Source organism: Achroia grisella, unplaced genomic scaffold (assembly GCF_030625045.1).
Source record: "Achroia grisella isolate CSIRO2021 unplaced genomic scaffold, CSIRO_AGI_Agris_v1 utg783, whole genome shotgun sequence".
Lineage (NCBI taxonomy): Eukaryota > Metazoa > Arthropoda > Insecta > Lepidoptera > Pyralidae > Achroia > Achroia grisella.
The window spans coordinates 344,353-363,081 of NW_026713023.1; the positions used below are offsets into that span (position 1 = coordinate 344,353).

At 31.8% G+C, this 18,729-nt stretch overlaps 2 protein-coding genes across 2 annotated transcripts; both read right to left on the reverse strand.

Moving 5' to 3' along the window:
- Window positions 1-3,900: 3,900 nt before the first annotated feature.
- On the reverse strand, window positions 3,901-6,581 carry LOC131851464 (cuticle protein 3-like). Its single transcript, XM_059201968.1, has 4 exons — window positions 6,573-6,581; window positions 5,951-6,230; window positions 4,601-4,828; window positions 3,901-4,241 (listed from the first exon to the last, which is right to left on the reverse strand). The coding sequence occupies exons 1-4, from the start codon at window positions 6,579-6,581 to the stop codon at window positions 3,901-3,903; spliced, it is 858 nt and encodes a 285-aa protein (XP_059057951.1).
- Window positions 6,582-10,054: 3,473 nt separating this feature from the next.
- LOC131851440 (cuticle protein 3-like) lies at window positions 10,055-15,999 on the reverse strand. The gene is made up of 4 exons (XM_059201939.1): window positions 15,961-15,999; window positions 14,389-14,587; window positions 12,482-12,709; window positions 10,055-10,572 (listed from the first exon to the last, which is right to left on the reverse strand). The coding sequence occupies exons 1-4, from the start codon at window positions 15,967-15,969 to the stop codon at window positions 10,457-10,459; spliced, it is 552 nt and encodes a 183-aa protein (XP_059057922.1). The 5' UTR covers window positions 15,970-15,999; the 3' UTR covers window positions 10,055-10,456.
- Between the last annotated feature and the right edge of the window lie 2,730 nt (window positions 16,000-18,729).

Here is an 18,729-nt window from a genome sequence, read left to right on the forward strand (position 1 = left end):
ACTTAGAATTCGATGTTTTTCGCTATCGTAATGTATATTAATTACACAATATGCAGAGTTAATATACAATGAAACAGAAATCAGACACTTTTATAGGAATTAAAAATATTTCTAAAAAACCTTTAATTTCCATGAATTCAACAAGAACATATATGCACTATAACAATAATAATACTAGAAAATGTGTGATGAAAGTGAAAACATTAGTATTTCAACGCATTTACGAACGGTAGTAGTGCTAAAAAAAATCATGCACAAATAGCCGAAGTGGCTCTATTTGAAAATATGATGTTTCAATTTGAACTTTATCATATAAAGTCATAAATCCCATTACTGAGTAATTCAAGCAATACAATAGATAAATCTATAAATAACGTTCCACTATTAATCTACTTTTAAACGCATTAAAAATTTACGAGATCGTTTAGAAAAATACCCCGAGGCGGTAATTTCAAAGTGGGCTGAATGTCAGTGGGTCAAAGTGCAGTGCAACAATATTGCAGAGTGGAATGTAAAATTATAAGATAGCACAATACATGTAAATTATGTAGGCAGATATATGAATTTGTAATGTTTGACTCATTGACAGTGTGCGTAGATGAATTTGATTGTAGTGTTGCGTGCAACGTGCCAATTCTAATTACCCTATTTTGTATCTAAGCTATAATATAGATATTATAGATAGATAGACAAATAGCTTTATTTTTCTCATATATTAAAAAGTTAACGATTACTGTTTTCCAAATTATTAGATAGATGTAAATTATGTAGGCAAATTTTTATAAGGCATGAATTTGTAATGTGTGACTCATTGAAGTCATTGAATCCTATTGTCTATCTAAACTGTATAGATAGATAAAATGACTTTTTTCAAATTTTTACAAACTTTACAAATACTGTTCTCCATATTATTAGATAGCACAATACATGTAAATTATGTAGGCAGATATATAAATTTGTAATGTTTGACTCATTGACACGGTGCGTAGATGAATTTGATTCCAGTAATGCCTACGACGTACCAATTCTAATTATCCTGTTGTCTATGTAAGCTCTAATATAGATAGATAGATAAAATAATTTTTCTCAAATTTTTACAAAATTTACAAATACTGTTCTCCAAATTATTAGATAGTTACAATACATGTAAATTATGTAGGCAGATATATAAATTTGTAATGTTTGACTCATTGACAGGGTGCGTGCGAAGGCAATTCTTCGCACGCACCCTGACTAGTATTAACTACAATCAAATTCAGATGAATTTGACTGTAGTAGTATTGCCTTCGACGTGAATGATAATTTAAATTATACTTTTGTCTGTCTGAAATATAATAGAATATTTTTCTTATGTCTGAACTTGAGTAAACTGATTTTGACGGGACTGTCACTCACAGATGGCTAATGTTGAAAGAAATAATTTGGTTACTTTTATTTTAGACATTTAATATCAATATTTATATTCTTATAAAAAAAAAGTTATATACAACGCGAACGAAGTCACAGATACGAACTAGTTTTGCATATAAAATGACTGTCCTGTGCGAGGAATCAAACTTGCGACCATCGGAAGTAAAGCTATGTGCTAAATGCTAAAGCACCGAGGCCGACGAAATATTGATGAAATATTTCAGCTTTCACTATATCACTTTTAGGAATTATGGCCTTGAGAACACTTATAAAATACATGCCATTAACTTCCACTCGTGGTCCAATCAACCTCGAAAAAGAAAATAAAAAAACAACATCAACCAAACTATGAAGATATATATCAAAATAAAAAAAAACTACAAGCATAACAAAGAAGAACAGTATATTTTCTTAGTATTAATTTGATTAATGTATTACATACATTAGACTAGACATTTGGTTATAGTTATTATAATTAGATATAGAATATTTACATCTATTTTCTTAACAGTTTCAAATAACTTCTATACAATTTCATAATGTCATACTCACAGTTCTCAATGGAATTGATTTATAAAATAAAAAGAAATTTTTTTTCTTCACTACATATAGTTAGGACCTTATAGATATAATAAACTGCCTTAGTATCTAAGGCAGTTTATTGATCCCTTAAGTATTTATCACTAGATATTGGACATTTGGTTATAGGTATTACAATTAGACATGGGACATTTATATCAAAGTTCGTAACAGTTACAAATAACGTACGTAAATTTATATAACGTTATATTATACTTCAGTTCGCAACTGATTTAATTTGTAAAATAAAAAAAATCATAATATATTTTTTACTAATGTAATAACGTCTTCATTTAGGTAGTAAGCTTCTTCAGTGATCCGTTATATACTTACAACTTGATATTATACATTTGGTTATAGTTATTATAATTAGACATGTGAAATTTATATTGATGTTAGGTACTCTATTTAAAAAAATATAAAACTTTAAACTTGATACGAAGTTATATACTTACTACTAACATTTTTATGTTTTTATGATTTTCAGTGAAAAAGTCAAATAACGTGAGAAACATTTATAATTTCATGATACACATTTCCATAAAAATATATAAGTCAATCATCGCTTTAGGGCAAGTTATCATTGCTTAATTATCGCACTATTTGATCTACAATAAATAACATTTTGTTGTTCACTAGCTGTGCCCACGATTACGTCTGCATGGAATTGTGACATTAAAAATGACGATATTTCCATACAATTTATATTACTTTGATTGTCATATTTATTTATATTTAATCAATAGCCTAAAAAACAAGTTCTATGCCTCTAGTTTAAAAAATGACGGTACATCCATCAATCTTCACTTTCAACTGGTAAGGTATAATATACACAAATTTCATTTAAATCTGTTCAGTAGGTTTGGCGTGAAAGCGAAACAGAGTTAGTTTAGCATTTATAATATTAGTAAGGTTTATCAAAATAAATATACAATATTATGACCTCTATAATTTTATTACATATTTTAGATACAAACATTACAGTTATTTACAGTTTGTAAGTATTACAACAAATAGATAATAAATATCTTAATAGCTTTGGATGTGTAAATTTCTCATACTAAAACCTAGAAAATACATCTACACTATTGTATGACTATATTTACTTTACTATTTATAAGGTAAAGTACTAATTTATTTTAGATTAGTTTATAATTGAGCCATAATATTCGTGGTAGAATGTGGAAAAGTTGGAAATTACTACAATAAAATTGTTAAAACTAAACTAAAATTACAGTTCCCTCAGTATATTCATTATGTAATACAGAACAGTCAACACTGAGCTTCCAAGCTATATCCGAGCTGTATTCATTTCCTGATGATACCTTGCCTAAAGGCGATACACGTATATGTATAGATGTAGATCCAATAACGATCGAAATTTGATCACTAATAGAGATGGTGCTTCCAGTAGCGGTGGTTAGGTTTTCGCACTGAATATATGTGATCTGTTAGACCACCACGTTCTAATAGTAGCAAAATAATATACATTAATGAACTGACTGTATTTGAAAAACAACTTTCTTTGTTTCTTTATTATTAGTTAAAAAAATTAAAATCTCTAATATCTCTATTCAGTTATTATCTTTTAGTTATGCTTTAATTGCAATGCTCTTTTAGTTATGCTTTAATTTAATTTATGCGCAATGTAAAAATGACCTAATATTTATATTTAACTATCTTCGCTCGGAGCGTTACAAATCTTTGAATATCTCGGCTGGTTCTATACTACAACACGCATGTATTATTCACATAATCCTTCCTCTTGAATCACTCTGTCTATTTCTGAGAACTGCATCAAAATCCGTTGCGTAAGTTAAAAGTTATAAGCGAACAGACTTTGTTTTATACTATTTAAAGTTTAAGTAACATTCATGGCTCAGTTATAATTATTATAGTTATATTAATTTATTATTTATGATATCCATTACTAGCAGGGATGTTTATTGTTGTCGGAATGTTTTGTTGGTATGCATTCTGCTTGTAATTTGCTTGAATTTGCTGAACACCATTATTCCACCCGCTTTGCTGGTATCCAATTTGGTGGTTGGTGCTAGGCTGGTAAATATTCTGGGCAACGCTTTGCTGGTAATTGTTTTGTAGATAGGCATTTTGCTGGTAACCATTTTGCTGGTAGCCTTGCTGTAAATGGTTTTGCTGTTGTACCTGGGGCTGATAACTGGCCTGCTGATAAGTAGTCTGCTGATAATTATTTTGTTGCACGGCTTGTTGATAATTTGGTTTGTAGGAACCTGAAATATGAAAAACGTGGTATGTAGTAGACATCCTATTTAAATATATTAACTTTAAAGTATATGAGATCTATTTATTTTAAAATCAATCTCAATCAATCTCAATCCACCCTCAGAATTTCAGCTAACTTTCACTAGCTTTCATAATACAATCTTCCTAACCATTATAGATATTTTGGATCGTCAGAAAATGTTTGACGAAGTTCGCCTCTAGCTCGGAGACTATAAGTGTCAAAATTGTTTACACAAATACAGGCTATTTTTTATTTCTATGATATTTAATGCAGATGCACTTTTTTTATTTCTATCTCTGATATTGTGTAGCATTTTTTTTCTTAAATTCATATAGATAAACTTACCATCATCGTAGATACCATTGACTTCATTATAGGCATTCTGTTCTACAGATTTGAGTATTGCGTCGGGTATAGGTGGAGGGGTCGGCAGGTGGGCACCCTCGGGTCTGAATCCATTTTCATCAGCAGTGTACCTCACACTGTACACCTGACCATCATTACCTCTATATGAATACGCTCCTCGAGCCTGGGTACCCTTGTTTATTTGTCCAGATTCTTCTGTTTGGATGCCTGAAGTAAAAAATAATAATTAATTATTAATAATAATCTTTCATCATCACATGAATCATCCGCATATAACTTTTAAACTTTGAAGACCTCGGTGGTGTAGCGGTCGCGGGTTCGATTCCTCGCACGACACAAATATTTGTATTCTTGAGTATGATTGTTTATATCGGTCTGGGTGTTTCTATGTATAATATGTATGTATTTAATAAAAAAAAATCATCTATGTATTTGTATCAGTTATCTAGTACCCAAACTTTAGCTAGCTTAACTTGGGTCTAGATGGCGCTGTGTGAATTATCCTGAGATTATTATAACTCATCCACGCTTGCCTAAGGCCCGCTTGTTTGGACGTATTACCCCCGTAAAAAGGGAGATATATGAAATATATATAAATAATAATAACACAAATGTGTAAACAAGTGACTTAATAAAAACCCGTTCTTGTCATCATTATAAAATAACCAAATGTATGTTGGGAAATTGTTTAAATATTATTTATATTATAATAATAAATATGAATAAATAATAGTTATTATATTTTAAGTTCCACAATAATAACATCTTCACATAGGATAACCTCTCCCACACTTGGCTAAGGCCCGTATGGGTGAGTATCACCTTTTTTTAAAGAAGATAAAAGATTACTAATAATCCTAAGAGGATTGTTAGTATCATTTATCTTTCCCCCAATGTGATATATTATAATATATTATTAATTAGCTGTATCCACCACTTCGTCCGCGTGGAAATTAACTTTATTTTTCTAAAATAAAAGTAGCCTAAGTTACTCCTTATAACATCAGCTACCTGCCAAAATAAGTCCCGTCAAAATAGGTCTAGCCATTTCAGAGATTACACAGAATAAACAAATAGACAGACAGACAGAGTTCCGTCAAAATCGGTTCAGCCATTTCAGAGATTAGCCGGAACAAACAAACAAACAGACAGACAGACAAAAATTGTAAAAAATGTTATTTTGGTATATGTACCGTATTTATATTCATATGTATGTAGTTAAAAATGGTTATTTCAATATTACAAACAGTATCTGTTTGTAATATTGAAATAACCATTTTTAATTATATCCAATTTTATTTATATGTAAAATAGAAAAATGGTACTAACCATTATCTGTCTCGAAAGAGTAATGGTAACTGTGACCGTTGTTCTCTGCATTATGGCTCAGTATCCTCGCACCCCCTTCTGGTGATTGAACCTGCTGACCCTGATACGCCGCCTGTGTGTACCCATCTTGCTGTTTACTGAACCCTCGCGGTTGATATGCCACTTGCTGGGTATACTGCGGTGTTTGGTACACTGCTGGTGATGTACCGTAGTTCTGTTGCGAGTAGATCTGAATTGCTCCAGTTAGGCCAAAAAGAGCCAAAGCAACAGTTGTACTTATCTGTAAAATAGATATTTTTATTTTTTACTGGCTGGAAATAACACACTTTAATGTCCTTTGAAAAAAAAACTATTTCAAACTAGTTCGAAATTTGAAACAGACTTTTGTTGACGGATATAGAAACTGTTTTTTATAAATATAATTTACACCGTAAAAAGAATACGCCGAAATAAGAGAAGTTTAATTGTGTTTAAAGAGTTGTTAATATAGATTTACATAGAATTAACACAAAACGTCACTATTTACAAAATAAAACTATGTATTTCATTTTTTTTAATATTAAACTATTCACTAACACATGAAACACTGGTTATGTATTAATTAAATGTAATTGACACGTACCAATTTCATTTTGACACCGTAATCCAACAGATGGTGAGATGAGAATGATAATAAAAAATTTCACCGTTACGTTTTTATACTCCAAATTTCTTATACGCACTGCTGCATCGGGTCCCAAAACTACATGCTTGTGATTACAATAACTGTGGAGTTAAGACACGAGAGCAGTCGTTTAATTTATTAGTTAGAGTAGCTGTTAATAGTCGTGACTTTGTATGCTAAAGCATATTTTTTAAGATAAGTTTGTCCGTCGTTGTGACTAATTTATCACGTAAAATTTATTAAAATCTGTTTAGTAGTATGTCTGTAACATAACATATACACAAATTCGCAGATATAATAATAATGATAGTTACCCAGGACAATTCACACAGCGCCATCGGTCCCAAACTAAGCAGAGCTTGTGTTAGTGGTGCTAGACAACTTATATTAATACATATTTTTTTTGTAAATACATATATAATATACGTAGAAAATATCCAGACGGATACAAACAATCATACTCATGAATACAAATGTTTGTGCCGTGCGAGGAATCGAACCCACGACCATCGCATGTAAAGCGCTGTGATAAACCGATAGACCACCGAGGCCGTATAATATAATCATATATAAAGATTTTTTTTATTTAAACTCTTTATTGCACCAGTCAAAGAAAACACACAAAATGATGTATTACATAAACTGATACAAAAGGTGGTCTTATCGCTAAACAATCTACTACTACTACTACGACTACCAGTAGAGAAAGTAACATTAAGATAAGAAAGGGGTAGGTGGTGCACCTAATGAACATAAATATATACATATACATTTATAATATATTTGTATAATAATGCACATATCTTCAGAAAATATGAAGGGAACTATGAGACAAAGAGGACAATATGAATATAAAGGGAAAGAAAGTGGAATTTGACAGAGACTTTGAAATTAGCAAGTGACTGAATGCTCCGAATGCGAGGGGGGAGTGCGTTCCATAACCTGACAGCCTGGACAGAAAAGGATTTAGAATAGAAGATGGTGGAATGAGAGGGATATCTGAGAAGGAGGTTGTTAACATTACGCGACGGATAGCTACTGTTCACACTGAGTAATGTGAATCTGTCTTTTAGATAATCAGGAGTGAGGGGGTTAAAAAGAATGCTGTAAGGGAGTGTAAGTTGCGACGAAGATGGATAGGGAGCCACTTGAGTTGAGTAAAAAACATATATAGTAATTGCGAATTACTTTTTGATTAACTTCACAGTTTTCGTGTACACTATACGCAGGTGTGATGCGATGAGAGTATAGTTAGGTAATATTAGATAACACGGCGCGCCTACTGTCTGAACAACTGGAGCGACATCTGCACTCTATTGTTAGCTATAGTTAAGGGATGAAGAGTTATATATTTTTAAATTGATAAACCTACTTACCTATTTATAGATAATATGTTAATAATAGTGTATAGATATATAATAATAATATTATTAGAATTCACATCATTATTGTAGAAAAAATCCGATATTTTAAAAATATATTAAAAGAAGGTAGTTTGTTTTTAGTATTAATGAAGTACCCAATGTAAAGATTATTACGAATATTGTAAATAGCGCCATCTAGTATTTATAGACGAACCTACTACACTGACTTTGGTCTATAAATACGGAGGTCGGTAGTTGAATAATCCTCTTTCGTTGCGTGAGCCGCAACATTCAGTCGCCGAGCGCAGAGCGTGCCAGTTGTGTTTTGGATACTAAAGTGAATTGTATTAGAAATGGGTTTATCCCGGTCTTAGTTGGGCCTGGGGGGAAACCTACTAGTAGTGAAGGTGAGTGTTAATGCATTCTAAAAGGGCCTTTTAAACCTACACCCGTGTCACAAGTCACTGGCGCTACTTGGGGTTTCCCTTGGCGGTAGCCGGCTTCAAATCCTCAGTCGTCCATCATAATTAGTGCTTCTTACAATAATAATAATATCTCAGGACAATTCACACAGCGCCATCTAATCCCAAGCTAAGCAGAGCTTGTGTTATACATTTTTTTTTGTAAATAAATATATAAATACATATTATTCATAGAAAACACCCAGACCGGTACAAACAATCATACTCATGAATACAAATATTTGTACCGTGCGTGGAATCGAACCCACGACCAACGGATAGAAAAGAGGTATGCTAAACCATTTGACCAGCGAGGTATTTCTATCCACTATTGTTAGAAATTATATATATATATATATATATATATATATATATATATATATATATATATATATATATATATATATATTTAATAATAATATAAACAATAATTTTATTTATTTATTTTTTACCTCTAATTTATTTATTTATTTATTAAAACTTTAATGCACATAATTGAAAGTACATATGGCGGACTTAACACCATGCGGCATTATCTACCAGTCAACCATGGGTGGTGCAGAGAATAATTGTTGGCGGTGCAAATATAAAAATTATATTAAACGATACACATAAAAATATATTTGAATAAATAACTACATATATATCTAATCAAAGCTATTCCGGTAGAGAATGACCGCCTTCTGTACTACTTTCTTAAAATTGTCTCAATTAAGATTATTCTTCTTGTACAACAATATGGTGCACTTTTTACATTCATTAATATACTTTATTGTGTATAAAGAATAATAAATAATGTTAAACCTCGATCTAGGTCCAAACTAAGCAGAGCTTGTATAAGGAGTAGTACTACACAGAAATACTTAAACGCACTTTTTTGTAAGTGAATATATTATACATAGAAAACACCTATATATTATATACACTACATACACACCAATACCAGCAATCATACTCATGAGAACAAATATTTGTAACATGCGAGGAATCGAACCTGCGACCATCGGAAGTAACGGGGTGTATTAAACCGCTAAGCCACTAAAACCGTCAAATTTATAATACTAGTATGGATTAATATTGACTGGAAAGGTATATAAATATAAATAACTGTTTTTCAATTTAATACATTTATTCAGTAAGCTGTAGCGAGTTTATTATATTATATCAAATATTGGAAACATATGTATATTATAGTATAATAAATATCAAAGAGAAGTGATAAGAAATCATATTAAATTACTACTAGAAACTAGAAAAATGTAGAATTTAAAAGCAATAATAAAAGTGCAATAGATTCATAGTGATAGATTGATAAAAAGACGATCCTATATTTGATAATGTAATAAACCTACCACTACATGTACATGGCACTTATGTGTTTATAATTTTGTCCTCCATATAAAGTTTATAATACAATAGTTTGTTTTTTATCCACTATGGGCTCCTTTCAGGCACCATTATTTTTGTTATACAAATTGTGATTTTTAAATTTAGAACATCCTTGTTTTCATTTGATTTCTAAATTTGAAAATAGAATTGAAATCAAAACTGTAATGATGTGTTATGCTCAAACACCATTCGTTCGTTATTCAAATTTATTTTCAGATTTAGAACGTTCTCATTCATTTGATACGCTTTTTTAATTTGAATTTGTATTTGGATGTAGAATAAGAAAAACAAACTATGATTTAACATTTCCCGCCAAATTGATATGAGCATAACCAATCATAGAACGCCTTTATATTTTAACATACAATATTAGCATAGAGCATAAAGGGATGACTATGTTACACTAAAACTAAATCAAAGAATGTCGTGTATTGTCAAATACATACAATTGCATACATTTTGCATCCTTATATTAGTATGTACATTCGTATTGATGGAAAATTATAAAAACGGCTATTGATAATGAAGCACACTTAGTAAATTATTATGCGCAAGTCACGTGATAGGTTTTTAAATTATGCTCAAATCATTCGCCCTTATTTATATAAATGTAAATTACATATATAGCTTAGTATCGGTAACCAGATGATCGGAAGCCAGGAGCTAGATATTGCCTGTTCGGTTGGAACTGAGCTCTAGCCACTACTACGTTAGAATCGCCATATTTCCCGTCGTGGTAGCTGCCTGTAATTGAAGGGAAAAAATACTCTTAGTATATAATATATATACAAATTAAATTGTATACGGATTTTTAATATTTTTTTTTTATTGTGAATATATAATTGAAAGGTATTCCAGCCAGTGGTAAACTTATATTGTAAATACGCTCGCAGGCCATCAGTGAAGAATAATAAGAAGATGAAGTCGCTAGCTATCATTATATTATGTTATACAATACGCTACAAGAAATTAAGTATGATGGGACATTGCTACAAATTTATGGCCACTTCTCCCCATTAGTAACAACTCCTCTATTTTCCAAACTATATAATTTCTTCCACTTTCACCCAGTTACTTACAAATTTATGAGTTTTTATGTATTAATATAATATGATCTGTCATAATATACGTTTAAAACAGTGAAACAGTTATTTAAAAAAATCAATCAAGTGAAATATTGTTGCAGAATTAAATCTTAAGATATGATTAATGCAATCTAAACGTGACTCGAAACCATCAAGCTAAAAAATAAATTTAAATATAACAACCATGTTTTATCTCCAATGACATTTTTTACTAAGTCTTATATCTCTCGAGTGCTCTTAAAATCCACTAAAAAGAATATCGATCACTGACACACTGGCCACATATAGAAAAACATTCTATTTTTAAAAATAATTTGAATTATTCCAAAGATCAAATAGCGGTCACCCAGACTTGTTAACTGGGATCAAAATATTTTTTCAATGAATCTGTGATACCATTTTTTTTAATACAGATTATTAGCGTACATTTATTTTGGAGGTTTTACACTGATATGTACTCAATATTAAAATATACTTTCGTGTGTTCCTGTGCAAGTATATAGAACTAGTACAGACTGTTTTATATATTCAATTTTTATAAGGGCAGTGCCAATTTGATAAAAGTATATAATAAAATTGTCTATGATGTAACTGTTAGTAGAATCAATTAAAGAAATTAATAATCGTATTCGAATGTTTTATTTACAAGTTAACAGCGTTAGGACATAACAAGGAGAACAAAGGACGGAAGCTGTTGATGGCCAATTCTTGCTTGTTGGATATGACTTTAGTTTGAGGGTTTGGGGTTCGCCCAAGCGATGCCAATCAGCCAATCTTGGCTAAGGTCGATGGTATTTCGATCCGTGTATGTTTTCTATAGAGAATCATTCAGAGGGAGTCATTTTTCACTATAATGTATAGACGTGGGCATAGACTCCGCTGAGGAAACGAGTTCATGTCGAGTTTCTAATACTTCTCGAGGATAAACAGAATTTTGCATCATTCAGAGGGAGTCATTTATACTACACTATAATGTATAGACGCGGGCATGGACTCCCCTGAGGAGCGGAGTCCATGTCGAGTTTCTAATACTTCTCGAGGATAAAGAGACTTTTGCATCTCGGGCATGGACTCCCCTGAGGAGCGGAGTCCATGTCGAGTTTCTAATACTTCTCGAGGATAAAGAGACTTTTGAATTTATAATATTATTATCAATTAGACTGGAAGTAATTGGTTTCAATCAGAATCAAGTTGACGAGCTATTTATTATATCTACCTAATGACGAGCGTATATGGCAATAGTTGTTGATGCACGGGATTTCCATTTAATGCTAGACGTAGACACCTATATAAATATACATTGTCACTATAATGCATAGGCGCGGGGATGGAGTCTGTTGAGAAAGCAGAGGCTTTTAAAAAAAAGTAATTCAATTGAGTTTCTTGAAAGTTCTTCTTAATTAGATCTATATACTGAACTGGATGGTAGGAAAAAAATATAATAGTAAAAATTTGACATTCATAAGTGGCTAAAATTTCCTACATAATTTATTTATTTTTGAATTTGAAGTTTTAGTTTTGGAAGTAGTATTTTAGATTTTTGAGTTATATAAAAAACTGTATTTTACCATCATCAAAGATTCCATTAGCTTCATCACGTTGATTCTCCTGTAGTGCCTTCGCTATAGCTTCAGGTAAGGGTGGGGGCGTCGGAAGATGAGCACCTTCAGCTTGGAAACCGTTGGCTCCAGCTGTGTACCTCACACTGTAGACCTGGCCATCATCACCGGTGTAGGAGTAACTGCCCTGAGCTTCAATGCCGTTGGATTCATGCCCCGTCTCTTCAGCTTGGATTCCTGGAAAATGTTATTGCGAAGACTGTTACTAGGCGGTTTTTTATTGAATGATAGTGCATCTGCTGGTGCCCCACCAGTGTATGTTGATAAGATGAGAATAAAGTTAGGCCAGTCAGCCAATCATAGCGAATTCATACGGAATAACAACGATAGATTTCCAGGGGGAAACGCGTGGTGGTCAACCTATCATAGTGCATGACTAAAATGGGACTAGATAATTGTTAGAAATAATTCAATAATTTTTTTTTGTAAATTGATATATAATATACACAGAAAACATTAAGGCCGATACAAACAAGCATGAATACAAATGTTTGCACCGTACAGGTATCGGACCCACGACCACCGAAAGTAAATTGAAGTGCTAAACCTCTAAACCACCGAGATCATCAGTAAATAGATCTAGCTTTATAATAACAATATAACTGATTGCTGTCTGTCTATAAAATAAGCCTTATTTTCGGATACTCTAATGCTGTTAACCGCAGCTGGCCTTTACAGCTTCACCGGACGATAGGGGGCGAGTGGATGGTACTCCAAACCAAATTTTCCAAAATGAATTTTCTAGTAGTCCGTAGAGTGGTGTTTTTCCCATGGGAATGAAATTTACAGCTAATGTATTCAGGATAATTAGGATGGTATGGAATCATAGTTATTCCTCTATAGTTAATATTAGTTTATGACTAATTATTATAGGTCTGAGACCATATATGATATATTCAATAGAACTATAAAAACATCAGTATGAAGTTGGAATCTAGTTAATAACATTAATTATAACCATTACATTGAAATTCGATGACTTAGATAATAGTCGATATATATTTATGTATCATATAATTATACGCCATGATCTAAATAACTGCTACTACGCTCAACAATTTGCCATTGGCCCTATGTAATCCTTACTTAATTACAAATGCAAAAGTAACTCTGTCTATCTGTCGCGCTTTCACGCCTAAACTACTGAACCGATTTAAATGAATTTTGATACACAGATAGTCTAGACCCTGAGAAAGGATATAGGTTTGTTTTTAATGCAGAAAAAGGGTTGCAAAGGGTTTAAAGGGTAGATGAAAGGTTGTATGGAGGTATCGTCATTTTTTAAAGCGAGAAGTTCGAACCTTATTTTTATGCTTGTTGAATATAAACAAATATGACATTCAAAGTTTGCAAAAGAATACCATTAAGAGGGTAAAATAAAATAGGGGATGAAAATTTTGAAAAGAAATTCGTCTTTTTGAAGCTAGAATGATGTTATGCATATCTTATTTGTAAAATAATAATCCGAACTAATTAAAAATACTATTCAAGTTCTCTCTATACTACGCGGACGAAGTCGCAGGCACAGTTAGTATAATCTTATTAATATAATAACCTCGAAAGTCTGTGAGTATGAATGAATGTTTGTTACTCTTACACGCAAAAACTACCCTACGGATTTTGATGAAACTTTACAGTAATATAGCTTATACATCAGAATCGTGAAATTTATAACTATACATAAATTTCACGATTTTGATGACTATATATGTTATATCGTGAAATATCTATATATTAGGCTATAAATTGCACGCGGATGAATCGCTGGCACTAACTTATTATTTATAACAGATATTTAAATATATTAGTTAATTATTATTATAAAAAAAAAAACACTTAATAAATGTGCTACATACCATTTTCAGTTTCATAAGCATAATGGAATCCACGATCGTTGACATCTGACACTGATCTTAGAATTGCTGCACTCCTCTCTAGACCTGATCGGGGTCTGACAGACTCCTGGTAGTATGTGGGGGATGTTCGGTACTGTGGGGGGAGGTAAGAGGGGAGAAGACCGGCGGCACACGCCCCGATAACAGAAGCTAAGACGATCTGAAAAAATCATATATATTGGTTAGGTTATAAGAAAGACCGAAAAAGATATGGATGGACTGTGTGAAAGATATGGTAAGAAAGGAAGTAAATAACGAGATGACTACGAACAGGGATGAATGGTCCCTCCGATCGATCCCCCGTCCAATTCAACGGGGATCGATGTTACGACGGCCTGAGCCGAAGTTCGAATCCCTAGTGGTGCCCTCAGACTAAAGTCGTATCCGTCAGGCGGGAGTTGGCCTTCAGCCGCTCCATAAGTCCTTCCGCGGGTTTAGAGTGCCATCTGCACTCGCCCCCTATCGTCCGGTGAAGCTATAAAGGCCATATGCGACATACATCATTAGAGCAGTCCGAAAAAAAAAAACAAAAAGGGATGAATGGAAGAGAAAAAGATATATGTATATACATATATACGCCGACCACAAATAAATGGGATAAGGAAGAAGCAGATGATGATTCAGTAATATATTTGCATAAAAATAAACACTTTACTATCCAACCGACTTCAAAAAGGATTAATTTTAATTAGTTGTATATTTTTTCATATAATAATCAAATTAATAGTGATAACAATTAAAACGTTAGTAAGTTAATTTTTGTTCTCTACAATTCCAAGAACTATCTGTATGCAAAATTTTACGATGATCGGTTAAGTAGTAAAAGTGTGAACGTAATAAATAAGTGTATAATTTTGTATTCATAACGTTAATTAGGATAACGATTAGTATTATAAATAAATATATATACAAAAACACATATGCAAACAAAATTTTTAGTCACAAATTTCAAAATTTATAAATTTATGAGGTCGTTATAAAATAAATAAATACATTATTACAATATAGACAATCTGCTGGTCATAGGGACCGTTAAGACAGTACTTGATTTGAACTAAAGGCGAGGTCTCATCTCATAATTTAATTTTAGAAACTCATATCGGTTTATTGTAATTGTCGTGTTAGTCTGCAGTTATTTGTATTGTCTGTCCTAGATATATATTTATAAGCAGTCCTGTCAAAGAGGCCGTAAAACAATTTCTTCAAAAAAAGTATTAATAAAGTAAATAAAAAGTTATATTTATCCACGCAATACAATTCGAAATTCAAAAATTGTTATAAATTACGTTATTCATATTTTATAACAATGTTTGAATTTCGAATTGTATTGCGTAATTATCTTCGAAGAACATAATAGATAATGTCAACCAAATTCAATAAAGAATCGAATTTCAAAATCCAAAATGTTGTCAACTGTAAACACGATAACAATTATATCACTAAAAAAACGTCGATGACAAAACGGTATTATTTAACAATAAAATTCGTGATACCAATCAATAAACGAAGCTATTTTCAAATTGCGTAACGCACCAATTTCATGTTGCACTCGCTTCGGGGATCGATCGAGGAATGTTGGTTCGGGTAGCCTGTTCTGTTTATATAGGTGCTTCAATTCATTCCTCAATGTCAAGGTTACGCAGTAGGATGTCAGGTTGCATTGAGAACTACCACGTATTATTGGAACTTGAGCTTTTAATTGATCGCGGCCGAAATAGGAAATGTTACTATTGTGTAAGGATGAACGAATTCTCATGAGTACATTAGATATCTATCTGTACATGTAGTTTGGTATTTCAATTCAATGATAGTAAATTATTCATAAAAGGTTCTTAATGGACTTAAAAAAGTTTTTAAGGAATCATACAAAATTTGTTATGCAAACAAACTGATGTTAAGCTATGTTAGGTTACAAAATCATGAAAAGCACCAGGAATATCACGTTATCATGTAATGCCCGTGATACCTCTCATGAGTTACCATTGCCGAAGACTATGACGATTTCATTTCTTGCCTCTTAACGTGTAATTTCAATAACAGTAGCGTTTCATGAATAGTAGAAACATTAGTACATATTTTTATTTATAAAAATATGTTATAAATATTTTTTTTTTATATAGGTTTAACAAGGTATTTATTTGTTGCATAACATAATAACATAAACTCCTCATAAAAGTGTAAAAAGGCTCGTCTTATATCAAACAGCTTAGACTACAGAAATATACATGCCTAGATTATGTTTAGCATGTTCCTTCGTTATCTAATATTCTACTAAGCAAATCTTGTGCATAGTAAAGCAAATATTTTGAATTTTTTCGACCAGCAATAGTACGTATCATAAAGATGTAATACCTAAAGGATCGACTCCATCATAAACTTATAGTTGGGAATTACTCAAAAATCTATAAGAAACTAAAGGAAGAATGTAGGAGAACAAGAAGTGTGACTGATCGTGTGACAAGCGTATATTTATATAGTATAATGAATCCAAATTTAAATCTTTCCAACCGATTACAGACGGCCTGACTATGACTTATTTGCAATCCTAGATTGAGAGTAACACATAACAACTAGTGTTCATGTGTTATCTACATTTAGTATTTAGATATATCGTTAAATATATGTCGTTTTAAATCCAAATTTTAATCTTTCCAGCTGACCAGGCACGGTCTAACTACAACATTACTTCTATCCTGCTTAGACATGAACAGGAGTCCCATGCTCACATTATCCTAAAATATATTCATTGTCATATTTTGTTTAAGTTTATTGTCTACATAGTGACTTTTATCACGTCACATTCAATAGACATAACACCAATCGTGGATATTATATTCCCGTTGTAATATTATACATTATAGGTAACCTAGTTTTTAAGATATAATTAAAGATATGTTAAGATAGATGAATTTAAGATATGTTATTCTACTAATATTATAAACGCGGGACTTAGTGAGTATGTATGGGTATGGATATTCATTACTTTTACAGGCAAAATCTACTGAACGGACTTTCATAAAACTTTCCAGTAATATAACTTGTACATGAGAATAACACATAGGTGACACAACCAAAGTTGACATATAAAAAAGGTATCAATTGTAATAAGTCTTTTGGAATGTTAAAGTATTATATTATAAACAGACACACAGAAACACATCTTTATATATGTATACGTATATATGAACAACTATTATGTATTGTATTGTAACGTAATTTACTCATTATATTGAACCTCTCCTGTTCTCTAACTTTGGTTCTAACCTGTTTAACTGTTTCTCTGTTTTAAATAATCAACTTGTTTTCTTTATATTTTGTACTAACTGTCCTCGTGGTTTTTATCGCGTCAATTTTTTACCCTATATATTATTCTGATGTATAAGCTATGTTACTGTAAAGTTTTATCAAAATCCATTATCCACAAACACTATTGTGTTTGTATGAAAGTAAAAATCCATCCATATACACATCATTTTGTTGTTCGTTGAATAAACTGCTTAGATTAAATTTAAAATTACTTGATGACGTCACTCTGTTCACACTAATTAAGTAATACTAACTAATATATACTATATATAAAATTCTCGTGTCACAGTTTTCGTTCCCATACTCCTCCGAAACGGCTTGACCGATTCTCATGAAATTTTATGAGCGTATTGAGTAGGTCTGAGAATCAGCCAACATCTATTTTTCATGCCCCTAAATGTTAGGGGTAGTCCATAAAGCAAAACAGATAAACAAAATCCATATTTTAAGGCAAAACAACGTTTGCCGGAACAGCTAGTATACTATATAAGCTATTGATTACCTAAATAAATAATAAAAAAAAAGAAATGAATATAATTGAAAAAAAAAAAACCTTTTTACGTGGAGTGGACCACGTTAAAAATTGTCCTTACACCCAATGAGTATGTAGGTTCGAAGTTCGTTGTTTACGTATACATTAGACCACAGCTTAATTATTTTGTGTGGCATCAGTAGGCATTGTTACGCCCACGCGTGTGTCAAGGATCCCGCTGGTGAATCACGGAGAAACATTAGGTTGTGTCTAATACGAGTCATCTGTGTGCACTCACCGAATAATTGATATAGTAAATAAACTATTGCAACTTAAAAAACCCAAGAATACTATTATGAAAGATCAGTCAATATACTTTTGCCACAGACAAACTGTACAGCATTGTTCTATGTCAGACACGAAACAGCTAGCTTTGTAACCTATATTTCTGTCCCTGAAATACGGCGATGAAATTACAGACTAAGAAGATACAACATTTATTAGAAAAGAATACGAGCTGAGTT

Bases quoted from the DNA above. Each gene is read 5' to 3' on its own strand.
- LOC131851464 (XM_059201968.1), bottom strand. The intron at 4,829-5,950 runs GTTAGTACCATT...TTTTTACTTCAG, and splicing joins CTCTTTCGAGACAGATAATG to GCATCCAAACAGAAGAATCT. The intron at 4,242-4,600 runs GTAAGTTTATCT...TTCATATTTCAG, and splicing joins CAATGGTATCTACGATGATG to GTTCCTACAAACCAAATTAT.
- LOC131851440 (XM_059201939.1), bottom strand. The intron at 12,710-14,388 runs GTATGTAGCACA...AACATTTTCCAG, and splicing joins TGCTTATGAAACTGAAAATG to GAATCCAAGCTGAAGAGACG. The intron at 10,573-12,481 runs GTAAAATACAGT...CTTCAATTACAG, and splicing joins TAATGGAATCTTTGATGATG to GCAGCTACCACGACGGGAAA.